The sequence below is a fragment of the Dipodomys spectabilis genome, unplaced genomic scaffold (assembly GCF_019054845.1).
Source record: "Dipodomys spectabilis isolate Male_0828 unplaced genomic scaffold, ASM1905484v1 ptg000197l, whole genome shotgun sequence".
NCBI lineage: Eukaryota > Metazoa > Chordata > Mammalia > Rodentia > Heteromyidae > Dipodomys > Dipodomys spectabilis.
The window spans coordinates 3890945-3907189 of record NW_024870874.1 but is presented as its reverse complement, the minus strand read 5'-3'; the positions used below and the strand labels follow the sequence as shown (position 1 = coordinate 3907189).

At 36.6% G+C, this 16245-nt stretch overlaps 1 protein-coding gene across 1 annotated transcript in view; it reads left to right on the top strand.

Annotated features, from left to right (window-relative positions):
* Nucleotides 1-5527, top strand: part of Vwde (von Willebrand factor D and EGF domains) — a 76634-nt gene extending 71107 nt beyond the window's left edge. Inside the window, exon 34 of the mRNA XM_042695893.1 lies at nt 5384-5527. Coding sequence (XP_042551827.1) covers nt 5384-5527 — 144 coding nt within the window. The remainder of the gene's footprint in view (nt 1-5383) is intronic.
* Nucleotides 5528-16245: the final 10718 nt, after the last annotated feature.

Below are 16245 nucleotides of genomic sequence, written 5' to 3'. Positions count from 1 at the left end.
CTCTCTTTCTACAAATACACCAATCATAAAATATTTGCAAAGGGCATAAATTTTGGTGACTGATTACATTGCATTTAGTAAGCAATAACTTCAATTAAAAGGGCCTCAGATCTAAAATATACTTATAGCTAAAAAAAAAAATAAACCCTCAAACAACAACCCAATTAATAAATGGGCTAAAGACTTAAAAAGAGACTTCTCAGAAGAAGAAGTAAGAATGACCAATAGACACATGAAGAAACGTGCAACATCTCTGGCCATAAAAGAAATACAAATCAAAACAACACTGAGATTTCATCTTACCCCAGATAGAATGGCCATTATCAAGAAAACTAACAATTACAGGTGCTGGTAGGGATATGGCCAAAAGGCAATGCTACTACACTGCTGGTGGGAACCTGTTCAAATACTCTGTAAAGCAGTGGAGGTTCCTCAAAAGACTAAACATAGAGTTTCCCTGTGACTCAGCAATCCCACACATCGGCATTTAGCCCACACTAAAGCCACCCACACTAGGCCACACTAAAACCACCAGCACAATCATGTTCATTGCAGAATTGTTTTCCATAACCAAGTTATGGAATTAACCCAGATGCCTCTCAATGGATGAACAGACCAAAACAATATAGTATATATACACAGTGGAATTCTATGTTTCCATCAGAAAGAATAACATTGTTCCATTTTTAAGGAAATGGAAAGACAAACAAAATTGCACTTGGACATGATAAACAGGACTATAAACATTCACACAATGAGACCAAAGGAAGATATTCTTAGGAGAGGATCACCAGAGCTCAATAGTGATGTGTATGTGATCATATAAAATGATACTTATTGAAATGAATGCCAAGAAATGGAAACAAGAGGGTTTTTTTTTTTTTTTTTTTTTTTACGTTTTGTGTTTTATTTTGTTTTCTCCCAGTTGTCATTGTTTTTTCTATTTCTGTACCTTTGTCTTATATGTAAGTTTATGTGATTTAGGGAGGGTAAGGGGAAGCACAGAAATGGTTAAGTTAATGACCATACAAGTTGTGGAGGCAGGGGTCAGGAGTAGAAAAAATGAAAGAAAATGAGAGAAGTGACACTGTTCAAAAAGAAATGTACTCACTACCTAGTTTACATAATTGTAATCCTTTTGAACATCAACTTTACAATAAAAAATGAAAAATAACTTTGATTAAGTGTGTATGTTATTTCTTAAGACAGTAATCTCATATATGGTCTATAGTTCATCCTTTACCCTATATAAAATTTGCCTTGCCATTAACTCATTGCCTCTCTTTACTTTTGCTCTCTCTATTCTTTCCATCCTTTTCTTTGCTTATAAAAGGGGAGAAAATACCCTCTTTTATCTTTTCTCTTCTGAAAGTGGCTGAGATTCCTCTTTTACTTTTTTATACCCTCTGCAGGACAATTTTTTTTTACCTCAAATAACTTAACTACATCTTATCATTAGTTGCAGCTCCCCTTTATGGCAATACGAGTGTAAATTATTTCCTCTTGGTAAATAATTCAATAATTACAGAATACATAATTGCTTATAAATCTACCATTTCCTCTGTGGAAAAATAATGTTAAAATCATGAACTGAGTAAAAGAGAAACCAGGGATTATCCATTAATGGCCTATAATTCAGAAAACCTTAGAAAAGCATTTCTTACATCAGCTATGGTAGAAATATTAGTGAGATCAAAGTCAAGAATTTATAGATGTCATTCCCTCTAGGGTTTAATATCCAAACACAGAGAAACACTTTCCAGTAAGTCCTAGAAATCAATGGGAGGCTGACATTCAGACAGCTGTCATGGCTCCCCCAGGGAGCATAACACAAACAAGAAAAACATGATTCTGCAGTAGTATAACCACCCTATCATAATCTGTCTTCTCCAGGATTATATCCTCATATCTCTAGGCTGTCTTTCATCACCAGAATTATCCACCACCCTGTTTCGCCCCTGGGAAGTCCACCACAATTCTCCTAGACTGAATTATCTGAAGTGCTTGAAATACCACAGACCAATTCCTATTTACCCTTTCAGTCCTAGCTCAAGTATATTTCCTTCAGCTAAGTCTTCTGATCCTTCAAGCACCATAAATAGCTACCTTCCCCAAACCTTATATTTTATCTATCCTTCTTGTCATGTAACCATCATACACCACTAGCAACATGAGAAATGTTTGACGTATTCAAGAAAGGTTCTTTAGTTCTATTTAAACCATAGAGTGATGCAAGATATTTAAAACAATAAAATTTAATATCTAGATTTTAGTAATGCAAGGGGATCATCTTCTTCATGCAATTTTAATACTTTCCTATAAAATTATTAATATTCATTTAAAAACTAGCTTTAATAGTGATTCCACTATTAGCTTTTACTGATCCAAAGACTACCATAAAAGGTAGCATTCTCCGTTGCTTAATGAGGGTTAACTGTCAAGACATCATTGACAGAATTGACTAGAGTATCATATTTTTTGCCATAAGGAAATTCTAAGACCAAATTATTTAACTTTACATAAGAATCATGTTCTCATTGTGACTTGAAAATTCCTTATGGGACATAGTTTAAATTCCAGCAGTTGTTCTGTATAATGTGTTCATTGTCAATAAGAGATAACTGAATTTTTCATTTTTAAGTTACCCGGAAGTAGAAATTGCAAAGGAAATATTCACAGACTTTCAAGATGATCTTATAAGCCAGTGCCAGTAATGCACACCTGTAATACTAACTATTCAGAAGGCTGAGATCTGAGGATCATGGTTTGAGGCCAGCTCAGTCAGAAAAGTTCCTGGGAGTCTCTTTTCTCCAATTAACCACTCAAAATCCAAAGTGGCTCAAGTGGTAAGAGCACTAGCCTTGAGCACAAAGAGGCTTAGGGATAGTGCCCAGGCCCTGAGTTCAAGCCCCACAACTGACAAGGAAGAAAGGAAGAAAGAAAGAAAGAAAGGAAGAAAAGAAGAAAGAAAGAAAGAAAGAAAAGAAGAAAGAAAAAAGAAAGATGATCTTATAGCTAAGCATAGTGATAGATTCATGTAATCCTAGTCAGTAAGTACTTATGAATTGAGGCAGGAGAACCAAGAATTCCCGGTCATCCTGGGCTATGTAGTGAGACAGCAAAACAAAACAAACAAAAAGTTGAGCTCTATTTGCAAAGGAAAAGCTATTTTGTGTCTTCCAAAGATGTTTTAACAGCATCATATGTCATCAATAGCTCATCCTCTCTTTAACTGGTAAGTTCCTTGAGTGCCTATATATGCTTATTGGCAATATTCAGAGAAAAGTCAAACCTCTTTCATCTTTGTAATGAAGTAGTTCACATCTTGAGCTAGGAGTACACTACTGTTACATTTCTATTGACTCCAAGAACTGGGAGCTTGATGCACTACAAGGAACAAACTCAATTATATTTCAAAGACATATCCCCTAAGATCTACAGAAAGACATGCCTCAATCTTAAAGTGGACAAATGCCTGGAAAAATTCATATATACTCCAAAAAGATAGACGCAATATTTACACTTACAAGTTTTCTAAGGTAAATGTTCTGACTGAAAAGAAGTGAAGAGAGGACATTTTAGTATTGTCTCTTAATTGTCATAGTTGAAGGGTGCAGGGCTCCTTTAAGCTTTCCAGTTTTCATGCACAAACCCAGGAACTTGAGAGCCATACCTAAAAAGCATTAAGAGGTCTCACAAAACAGAAGATTCTTAAGCTGGAAGTTTTTAGCAATATTTATTTTTGTTTAACAGGATAAAGAAAGGAGAAGTTGGAAAGACAGAGGGAGAGGAGAGGAGGGGGGCAGAGAAGGAGAGAGAGAGAGAAATTCTGTTTCTCACATAGGAAATGAGAGAAATTACTCATGAGATCTGTTCTTTCCTAGGGTTTTTATAATTTCTGAGTCTGGGCTAAAGTTGGCTAGCTCCCCTATTGACTGAAGCTAATTTTCCATGATGACTAAGATGGGTGCAATATATTATTTTAAAATATTGAAATCTTATCTACACCTACTCAAAACACAGGGACAGTAAGTACGTTTTAGGATTTCTCTTTGTCAAACCCACCTTTTAATTTTCTGTCTCTCTACCCTTTCATGAATATCTTACATCTTCTTAATATGTCAATGGAGAGCACAAATATAGATGACCCCTTTATGTCTCCCTATCCTTAACATCTGAAAGTAAGTGATGGAGGATTGCAGAAGGTTCAATGCCAGCGTGGCCAGCAAAGTCCTTAAAGACTCTAATTACCAGCAAAAAGCAGGCTATAGAAAAGCAGTCTGGAGGTATGACTCAAGTAGGAGAGCTCCAGCTATGAATCACAAAGTCAAGTGAGCTGAGCCAGACAGCTTCAGTACTGACGTCAAACACCACTACCAGTGCCAAATACAGTCATTATATTTGATATACTGCTGTGAAGATGGAGCCAGTTAACTTGAGGGTATGGATGGGGCTGGGAAAGATGGCAGAGAATAATGAAAGAGGTGAAATTAATCAAGATGCATTGTACTTATTAACTGATTTGCTGAATTGAAACTTTTTGGTATAATGTAAATGTAAAATGTTAAACATCCCTCTAGATGAGGGGTTGTACTGTTCTGTGTCTGATGTGTTTAATAGGTTCTTAGGCCTGTTTCTTTTTCTTTAAAGTGCTTGTTACACTAACAAGTCTATGTTTTCCTGATTTAGTGTGATTAGGTGATACTCTTATTTACCTAAGAAGTGACGTGTCAGTCTGGATTGGATACAAAAGTCACTGGAAAATGATTAAAAAGCTTCCTTCTCTTTTTAAGGTCTATGAAACAAAAATCCACAGGTCCTTGAGATCCACTTATGAAAAACATTTTAGGATGCCTGACAAAAAAGTCTCATAAGGTAGACAGTTTCAGCAACGATTTATTTTAGCACAAGGTTAGAGTAGAGAGAAATGGCATAGAAAAACGTGTTGCTCCTCATGAAGGAAATAGAAGTTAAACTATCAAGATGGAGATTGTATGTGTAACTCTTAATACTTTCTGAGCTGAGAGAATATGTACACATGAGCATGTCATCTAGAAACTTCTAATCTTTAGACAATAGTTTTGGGTGAGTAAGCTAAATGAGACCTATCTAAAACCTAAGCAACCATGGTACTTCCCACCCTTCCCCAGTGTGCCTTTTATTCTTTTTGTCTCTACCCATTCATGAAGAGTTGCCAGATTTTTACCATTTTAAAGAAGGAAGCAGCTTTACAATACCTCCTGATCTTATGACTTAACATTAAAAAAGAGGCACATGAGGGGAATTTGTTTGCTTTTTCAGATCATGGTACTTTCTGGTTTTAACTTCTGAGTTTAGTCATTTTAGTATGTGTTAAAAGCAATATAATTTTTTGTGTCCTCAGCTGTTTATCCTATCTTACCAACAGGATGTGGAATCATTTTGCCTCAGCATTCACACTCAAAATGGACGAAATGTTGTTTCAGAAAGTGAATCCACTCAGGCAAAACCCAATCTAAAAGCTACTGTTCCATACAAAGGAGAGTGACTGCCTCCAGAGTAACTGAGACTACAGGTATGCCAGTAAGCTTGGTTTGATTTTTGTTTGTTTTTATACCCAAGTTTTCCCTTCATAGGTAGAATCCACCCTTACGTAAACGGAAAACGAAAGAACCTGGAATTAACACCTATTTGCTGTGGTTCTGCATCAAAAGTAGGACAACTCAGTCTAATTTCCTAGCAAGACTGAGTTCCAATTGTCCATAGAGACAGCCTACTTGATAATTTACACTTAATTAGTTTTTTACCTTTATCTAATATATATATAATGTTAGATATTACATAAGATATACATATATGTTTAAAGTAGTAATGTTAAAATTATACTCAGCTGATAATAACAAAATACCCATGTAGCATAGTAAATATAAATAGGGATATATTTTCCTACATAAAATTTCCGTGGGTTAAGAGAGTGGATATGACTCTTCTTTGGTTCCTCTTTCAACTGGGACAGCTAAGCATTTGGTGGCCAGTCTCTTTTTTCTTTCTTTCTTTTTTTATTGTGAAAATACCATACAGAGGGGTTACAATTACAAGGTAATGAGTACATTTCTTATCAAACATTGTTGCCTCCTCCTTTGTTTCCCCTTCCAACCTCGCCCCTTCCACCAAAGTTGTAAAGTTCGTTTTTCGACATAATGACTTGTACATCTCATTGTTGCAATGGGTTTACCTGCATCCCTATTTAAACGATTTGTTTTTTGATAGTGACTCACAAACATAAGAGAGTTGGTTATTTCTAGCCGAATATTCATGCTGAGAGCAGGAAGAAAAATAGAGGAAAGCAAAAGTATTTCAAGAAAAGTTCAGCCTTAATCACTCAGGAGAGAACTTTGTAAACTGAAAGAATAAAAAAAGAAAAGCCTCTGGAATAGTGTTGCACAAACAAAACTGAGCTTTTACAAATTAGTAAGGCCAAAAGCTATGTACATATGACCATTTAATCTGATTCTAAGCGAAATGAACCCCAAGATAGGGACCCAAGAAGTTTTGTCTTTTTTGCTGTTCTTTTTAATGTACTTATAATGTACTATGTGATTTTTTTGTGTGATTTATTTTTGTTTCTTTGTATGTTCTTCCCCCATGGTACAACCCCTGTTGTCACTGTATTTGATTCCAGTGTCCTGCATCTTGTATATATATTTTTCTAATTTGGGGAGGGGAAGGGAAATACCAACATGCTGAAATAAGGATACAGGATGACCCATTGTAATGATGAGATGTACAAGACAGGATGTTGAAAATGAATTTTACAAATTTGTGGGCAGGGCAGGGCAAGGTAGGGTGGTGGAAGAGGGGAGAGAGGAGTTGGGAAGGTGGGGAGGAAAAGGATGATAGGGGAAAAATAAAGGAGGGTATAACAATGTTCCAGTAGGAAATGGATTCATTACCTTGCTCATGTAACTGTAACCCCTCTGTAAAGTATCTTTACAATAATTTTTTTTTAAAAAAAGGAAGTGGAGGTGTGGCTCAAGTGACATATTGCCAGCCTTGATCGAAAAAAGCTAGTAAAAAGGAAACAAGAATAGAATTTGTGAAGGACACTAACAGTAGTGTTGGCAGAAATATATTCAGATGGATAGACATATTTTTAGCATAAATCATTTCATTTATCATTTATTTGAATATCTGAAACCACAAGCATTAATAATAATAGAATGGTATCTATGTAACTTTGCAATATAATGATACAAATACTATAATAAAAATTAATGACCTCTTCAATTCATCATGTTAAACTACTGGAAAGTTAACCTAGGTGAGAAACTTCAGACAAGATATAAAGCACAGTAAATGTGAGAGAAAAGTTTACCAGAAAGGAACATACTTTCAATAGACAAAAAGCAGATCATCTCTAGGTTGAGAATGGTAATGCTTCTTGCCTTGCTGAAGTATGAAAGTCTTGGCGTAAGTTCCTCTGTAGCACCAGCCCTCCGGACAGAACTACTGTCCGGTGTAGGGGAGGTTGTACTCTATTACATTTAACCTTTAGGGCATGGTTTACTGACCTAAGTGGGTAAGGTACAATTGATTGTTGCAGGAACTGCGGACTAACCCTCCTTAGGCTGGAATGAAGCCTTTCATTACTCCTCAGGTGGGTAGAATACTCAAAGAAAAAACATCTTGTGATATTTCCTGGCCTTAGTGGGCTTTCTAGGCTGGTTGGAAAGTTTACTTACTATCATCTCTTAGAGAGTTTGTGATCCTTTTCCCATTTTAAGTTCTCTTTCCATTTCCCCATTGTTCATGACTAGCTGCTACCTATTAATAGGTACAAACTTTTTTTCTGATTTTTTTTCTAATAATAAACTATGAACAACCAGTTATGTTGGTTGACAAAAAATCTTAGCATTTGATGCTGGATAGACTTAAAGACTTTTAAGACAGTTTAGGGGGGGAAAGTTCTTAAATGCAATAGAAATCTTAAGAAACTTAATTTTTATCCTCATTATTTTTCAGTATCCATTATCGTTCTGGAATGTAAGTTTTTAAATTAGAAACAAGTTATGGGTACTGCGTAAGGATAATGGGATAATATTGCATATACAAAAATCTCTTTTTCCTGTAATATCTTATTTTGTTTGAAATCCTACACGGCAATATGACTTCAACTGAAAATTGAGGTTAAGCTATTTGTCAGAGAATATCTATTTCTAATTTCAAAGATTATTAAAATCATACAAGAAGTTCTCTTCCCATCTCCTTTCATTCCATTTCACAGAACTCAAACTGAACCCCAGAGGGCTTGGGAAATCATGACGGTAAGCCGGTTCTCATGCAGAAGCATTTCAGTCCATTGGTTTAATATACAATCATTAAGAAGACCGACTGTTATCTAAAGTAATTTTCATATTTCTGATTAAATCTTTCAGATTTATTTAAAAAGTGTGGGACTCAACAGATAAGTCTGATGACCTAAATCATGCCTCGGTTAAACCTTCATTCAATCACTATGCTATATTTTATTTTAATATATTTAATGAATTTGCTTTTTTGAGAGGTGGGTTTTGTTGTTTGTTTGTTATTTCATTTGTTTTTTTGCCTGCTTGGGGGCATGAACTCTGGGCCTGGGCTCTTCCCTAAGCTCCTTTTGCTCAAGGCTAACTCTCTACCATAGCATCATTCCAGGCTTTTTCTGTGATTTAACTGGAGATAGGAGTCTCATAGACTTTTCTGCCCAGGGCTGGCTTTGAATGGCCATCCTAGAATCTTAGCCTACTGAATGGCTTGGATTACAGGCATGAGCCACTGACGCCCAGAGAGAGGATATTTTTTTAAAGACAATCTCACACTCAAGATCTCACACTCAAGATCCTCCTGCCTCCCTATATTGAGTGCTGAATTATATGCATGTATTATTGATACAGGGTTAGAAGAAAGGCTGGCAGGGAATTGTGGCCTATCTAGCATGCAGATGGCAGAATAAGATGATAAACAAAAGCCTGCCTGACAACACAATGAAGACAGGGAAGCTACAAAAGAACAAGGATGTTAAAAAAAATAAGTAAGAGGAGATTAGAGAGAGAGAAGAAGCATTCACTCCTATTTTTCCAAGTTATATTATGTCTTGTTTGTGGTGGGTTTTTGTCAGGAAGCTTTCCATATTCAGTTTTTTCTTCCTAGATCTGGTTATTACCACTCCTGTCCTTCCTTGTCCCCATCCCCCACAAGTAAGGATAGGTATTCTGCTGTCTGCCAAGGGGTGATACTTCGTCTCTTCACACTTTTTCTAAACTTGCTCTTAGCATGGTAAACAGTTATTTTTCTAAACTCTTTGCCATAGCTAATCTTTTTTTTTTTTTTTTTTGGTCAGTTGTGGGGCATGATCTCCAGGGCCTGGGGACTGTCCTTGAGCTTTTTCAGCTCAAGGCTAGCATTCTATCACTTTGAGCCATAGCACCACTTCTGGTTTTCTGGTGGTAAGTGGCACTTTCCTTTCCCGGAAGGCTTCAAACTGTGATCCTCAGATCTCAGCCTCTTGAACAGCTAAGATTTCTCTTCTCTACTCTAACATACTAGAAAAGTCTTGAAGACCAGTACGTTGCTACTACATTTAATTTCTTTAAACATACTCTCCTCTTATAAACTCAAATCCTGTGACTGAAGCTCTTTGCAGGCAGAACACATTCTGGCCAATTTGCTACAGTCACCTTTGAGAAGCGCTTTTACCACCTTTCCATGGTGTCTGCATTTTGTCATTTGTTGTGTTTTTATTTTTAGTCTTTTAATTAGCTTATCAAACGCATATGAAGCAAAGAAAATTCATTGCTCTTTAATGACATTTAAAGGCATTTTTTTTATGACTTAAACATGGTTTGATACCTAATTAAAAATAGAATCAGCATTTCTCACGTGGTGAGTTTTTATACCATTATATGAGTATATGAAATGAAAAGAAATTTTGTAGCCAATAGCCTGTTAATTTTTGTGGCTTAGAAATAATAAATATGCAGTGATTTATCTTGGTAAACAAGTTTATTGTTTTAAGACCTTTTAAATATAAATGTAACTATAAAGGAATTTATATTTTGTTATTTGGAATAAACAGTAAATTAGTTAAGATATTACCTGTCAAACTTAAAAAAAAAATTGGGCCAGCTCTGGGGCTTGAACTCAGAGTTTGGACACTGTCACTGAGCTTTTGTGCTCAAGGCTAGAGCTATACCATTTGAGTCACAGCTCTATTTCTGGATTTTTGGTAGCCATCTGGAGATAAGTCTTTTCTGTCTATGCTGGCTTCAAACCAAAATCACCAGATATTAACCTCCTGAGTAGCTAGGGTTACAGTTGTGAATCAATAGTGCCTGGCAAAAAAGTTTTCTTTTATGTTTTTTGTCCATTTGTTTTTTATGGACCAAAAAGTCCTAAGCTATAGGTCAAATGTGGGAATTGCGCTATTTCAACAAAATTTTAACTATATAATATTATTGTCTAAGTCGGTGCTGATATAACAAAATATTTATGACTGGCTAATTTATAAGGGATGTAACTTCATTTATTAACTAGAAATGGAGAAGTGGAAAATGTTCCAAAGTCCAAGTTTAGTCAATAGTCAGTGCCATGTTTCCTGCAAGCTTCCAAAATGCCAATACCACTTTAATTCTGTATCCTCACATAGCAGAAGAGACAGTGAGCAAAAGTAAAACAAAATAAACCCTATCTAGCTCAAGTTAGTCCTTGAGGAACCATTTTTGAGGGCAGTTAGCAATTATTAGGTAACAAGAAATCCAGAAATGTGGGTCAGAGAAATGTTTACACTAGCTTAATGGAAACATAGCCACTTTTGTTCTTTTTTTTTCTTTCTTTTTCTTTTTTGGTTAGAGAGGCATAGATAATGTTAAGGAAGCTTTGAGGGAATTTTGTCTTATTGATAGCTTAATGGTTTAGCTGCTTCTTAGATACTATGACCCCAAACTTCTTCAATTAGGAATCTAGTACTAACCTATAAGAAAGCTCTGAGATTTAACTTCTATATATATAAAACATTTTGAAATGGTTACTTCTAAAGTTCTTCTATTGCCTAAAATAAAGTTCCACGATAATTTTTAATGTACTGTTTTATGAGTTTCTGCATAATAGGCACTAATCTATGCAGACTTCTTATTAGGAATTTAATCATTTTCCCATTTTATATATAGATTAGTACTCTGCTTACAATGGGAAAAAGAGAGCTACTTTAATATATGTTTCTTAAAGGATGAGTTTAAGAAAAAGTTCACAGTATGCATAATATCCCTCCACCTCTCTCCTTTTTTGCATGGCTATGTGAAAGTATTATTAAAATATTTAGTTGAGTCAGTAATTTCTTCTGGCTCATCTACCTAACTTTGTATCCAAGAAGTATGAGTGCCTGTTACATAATCAAGTTTAGCCTATCAGAATATAGAAGAATAAATAAGCCAACAATGTGTTAAACAATATAGTGTTTATGTATATTAAAAAACAAATTAAGAATAAATACGTCATCAGGTACCAGTAAGTCACATCAGCTACTCAGGGGGCTGGGATCTGAGAACTGCAGTTTTTGGTTTAAAGCCCGCCTAGGAAGACAAATGCAAGAGATTTATCTCCAGTCAAGTGGTAGAGTGCCAGGGTTGAGAAAAAAGCTAAGCAAGAACATGAGACCCTGAGTTCTAATGTGAGTACATACACACCCCCCCACACTCCCACACCCCCACACCCCTCCCCCCACACAAAATCAAACTATTGATAAAACAATTGTCATAGGAATAGCATGAATTCCAAGTGAATTTCACCTATCTGCCAAAAGCATTATGGGGCAAAGCAGCATGTATAGGGAGGGAAATCATTTCTTCATTACTTTGTGATTTCTCTGGACCCCTTTCAGTCTATTCTTGGAATTCTTTGCCTACTGGGTAATGCTAGACCTCACTACTTTGGTTCACTTTTAAACATCTTGGAAGCATGTTTCTTGTCAGGCCAGTTTCTTATTTATGATTTTTCAGAGTTCTACAACTAGACTTGATGATGGTCAGCCTCCTCACTCCATCATTCACTACTCTTCTGCTGTATCTTTTTGCACTGGCCCAGCCTCCAGTGTCTGCCAACAGCCACCGTGGCATCCCAGGGACAACATCCATGGACTCTGTTTATAGCTTCTTAACCACCTCTTTTATTTGCAGATGTAGATACCCTTAAATAAAGCAGAATGGCTGAAAGAATAAGCCCCATGGGGCTGGAAACTGGGCTCTCTATGTGAAACAAGCAGGCTTGTGAAGAACAACATAGCTGTCTTCTCCATAAGAAAAACAATCCAAGAAGCAAATGTTTTTGCAAACTCCTTGTAGACATTAATTTAATCTTAAAAGCTTAATCCAGATTCTCATTTTCCTTCTTTGCAACCTAGAAATGACTTAGAGAGGGCAATTAATGACCTCAATCTCTTTCATTAATATGAGAGTACAATAATTTCATTTGAAAGCACTACTATATATTATTTCACATTTTCTTTGTTTCATATCTTTGTTCATATATTAGCCTCACACAGTGCCTACATTATGAGAAATCATCAAGAGAGATTTAACACAGAAATAACAATGTTATATTATGTCCCTACTTACTCATTTATGCTTATGTAACTTCTGAGGTGCTCAAAGGGTTCCATGAATATTGAGTCATTAAAGCTTAGTATCCCTGTGAGGTATCCTGGGCTATTATCATTATAGTTTATTATTATTCACACAGATCAAGATTACCCTGGAGTCCAGAATGGATCTTGCAGAAAGTGTTGGCTCTTTAATATTCTGTATCTGAGAACCACAATTTAAGGTTAATAAAATTAACTCGTTTTTTCCTAGCATTGTCCCTTGTGAGTTACCGGGCTTCAAATAGTGCTCTCAGGGAACTTTGAGTTGAAAAGCAATCTTGTCTCCTTCCAGAGCTAAAGAAAACAGGCGGAACACTTGGGCAAAATGTAAACTATTGCTGGATTGGCTATTACTTATTGAAAAATACACCCTGGGGCTAGCATAGAGCTCAGTGGTAGAAAGTTTGAATAGGATGTGCAAGGTCCTAGGTTTGATCCCCAGCACTGTGTGTGTGTGTGTGTAAACATATATGTGTGTATGTGTGTATATATATCCAAAACACATTCATGAAACAAGGAAACTGATGCTGAAAAGTTACATACTTTGCAACGAGCCAGCTCCCTACTATGGTAGAGCTAGTACCAGATCTTTGGTGTTCTGGCTCAGGGCTTTATCTGTAATCTCTTAAGTTTTCAAAATATCATATACTTGTTACCATTATCACAGGACTTATTTTCTATACAAAATTTTATTTTAATAACTGTATTTCTCTGCAAATTAAAAGTAATTATATATATATATATATATATATATATATATATATATGTTTCCTAACATGCTGTGATACTGTAGAAATGAGTGTTCCCAGAAGCAGCAAAAGAAGGTGTAGTCATGATTAGCAAGTACCAGAGAGTAATGACAATAGCAAGGGAAAATCAAGCATGTGAATGGACAGATATTCCCCCCTAATGTCAGAATGAGACAAGTTTTAAATGTAAGAAATACTGAAAGCACTTATATTTCTTTGTGATTTTTTTTTTCAATTGTTTTCCCCTCCTCCCCAGGCCTGAGTGCTTTCTGAGATTTTCTTTTTTTTTTTGGGGGGGGGGGGGTGGTCCGGTCATGGGGCCTGAACTCTGGGCCTGGGAGCTGTCTCTCAGCTCTTCAGCTCAAGGCTAGTGCTCTACCACTTGAGCCACAGCTCCACTTCCAGCTTTTTTCTTTTGCTAATGTGGTGCTGAGGAATCGAACCCAGGGCCTCAGGCATGCAAGGCAAGCGCTCTACCACTGAGCCACCTTCCCAGCCTATTTTCTTTTGCTCAAGGCTAGTACTCTACCACTTGAGCGACAGTTATACGTCCAGAATATTGGTGGTTGTTTTATGTACTTTCCTATTGGTAGTTAATTGGAGATAAAAGTTTTAGCCCATTTCCCAGTCGGGGCTGCCTTCGAGCTGCAATCCTCAGATCTCAATCTCCTGAGCAGTTAACATGACAGGCATGAGCCAATGTGCCCAGCTGATTTTTCAGTTTTTAAGAAAATAAGCTTGGCGGATTTATTGTTCATGTCTTTCCTCAATGACTGTCTGCTTTATCACAGTATTTGAATTTTAGGATAGCAAACTACAAGGGAAAACCATCCAGAGCCTTTGTACGCTCTTCTCAGGAAAGCTTGGAGTGCTGCCCATGGTGCTGCTGACAGTGGTTTGCCACGTCAGCACAGGAAGTGAAGTTCTTGCATCTATATTAACCATGACGTTCTCAGCTTTGTGGACAGTGCTCTGGATGGAAGACCTGGTGGAATGTGGGAGGAAACACTACATGGTAGTCTAGGAATTAAACCTTAAAAACTCTCATAAGATTGTATTTATTCATTTGCTTTTAAATTTTATTGTAAAGGTGATGTACAGAGGGGTTACAGTTACACAGGTAAGGTCATGAGTCTATTTCTTTTCGAGCAGTGTTATCTTGTCCTGCATCTCATTTTCACCCGTTTCCCCTCCCTCAGACCCCCCACATGCACAACTCACCCCCAAGTTATAACATTCATTTCCAACTTAGTGCCTGGTATCACTGTTGCCTTGGTACACCCTTTGTCCACCATTTCTGTGACTCCTCTTCCCTTCCCCAAATCAGATAAACTTATATACAAGATAAAGGGTACAGAAATGAAAAACAGTGACAACAGGGAATAAACCAAAGGAACAAAAAAAAGAAAGAAGGAAAAAAGAAATAACTTGTAAACAATATACAAAAAAGGAAAAAAAAAACCCTCTTGTTTCCATTTCTTGTAGTTCATTTTAATCAGCATCATTTTGTTTAGTCATATGTACATAGCTATTGAGCTATTCTGATCCTCTGTTAAGAATATCCTAGACATATTCTAGTTGTTACAAATGAGGGAAACCATGCAGCTTGTGTTTCTCTGGCTTGCTTCACTTAATATAATTTTTTGCAAGTCATTCCTTATGCATGAGGCAAGATCATATTTAATTTGCATTCTTTATTTATAGTTTCAAATGTAAATTATGAGATACTTTCATTGAGTCAGGCACAAAAAGCACACAGGAAATCTCCGCTACTCAGGGTCCTGAGGCAGGAGGATCATTAGTTTAAGGACCAGATAAACAACTTAGTAAGACCTTATCTCAAACTAAAGTATAAAAAGTGGTGGAGGTTGGGCTGGGAAGGTGGTAGAGCACTTGCCTTGCATGCATGAGGCCTTAGGTTTGATTCCTCAGCACCAAATAAGCAAAAAAAAAGCCAGAAGTGGTTCTGTGGCTCAAGTGGTAGAGCGCTAGCCTTGAGCTGAAGAGCTGAGAGGGACAGCGCCCAGGCCCAGAGTTCAGGCCCACAACTGGATGCCCCCCCCCCCAAAAAAAAAAAAGTGGTGGAGGTATAGCACAGTACTGTTGTTCTTATCTAGCTCAGTAGCCCCTTAAATAATAATTGGTATGTGAAATAACTGGATTTGAACTACAAAAGGCCAGGGTTGTGTTGATCTCATCTTCTAAAAGCAGACATGGTTACTAGGTTGTCTTCATATTTTAACTTTTTAGTAATTTTGCTTTGCAAAATAAATACAGATGAATATGTCTACTATTTGCACTAGCCTGAGTTCCAATCAATTCTGGACACAGACAACAGGCCTGGCTAAATATCTTTGCAGCTCAATTGGAATCCTATTAGATAATCTGTTCTAAACTGTAAATAGGTAGTTTGTAAAACAATAGGGAGTGTCAGCTTGCTGACAGTATTTTGTCTATGGCTCTAAATAAACTAAATAAAAATGCTCACTGCAGGGCTGGGAAGGTGGCTCAGTGGTAGAATGCATGCCTGAGGCCCTGGCTTCAATTCCTCAGCACCACATAAGCAAAAAGAAAAAAGCTGGAAAGGGGCTGGGGGTTTGCATTTTGATAAACATTCAATGGTAAAAGAATCTGACCTGAACCTTACTTTGAACTTTACAGATGTTGCCACATATCTGTAATAGCTTCACTAGATTTATTCCAAATGTGAGAATGAATTTCTAACAATTGCCAAGCAGAGAAATTAACTATCTAAGTTAGGGGAGAGGCATGTTTTCATATATAATGATATATCTGCAGGAGTTATGGCTGATAAACAAGTGAGGGACAGTGAGAAAAAACAAAACA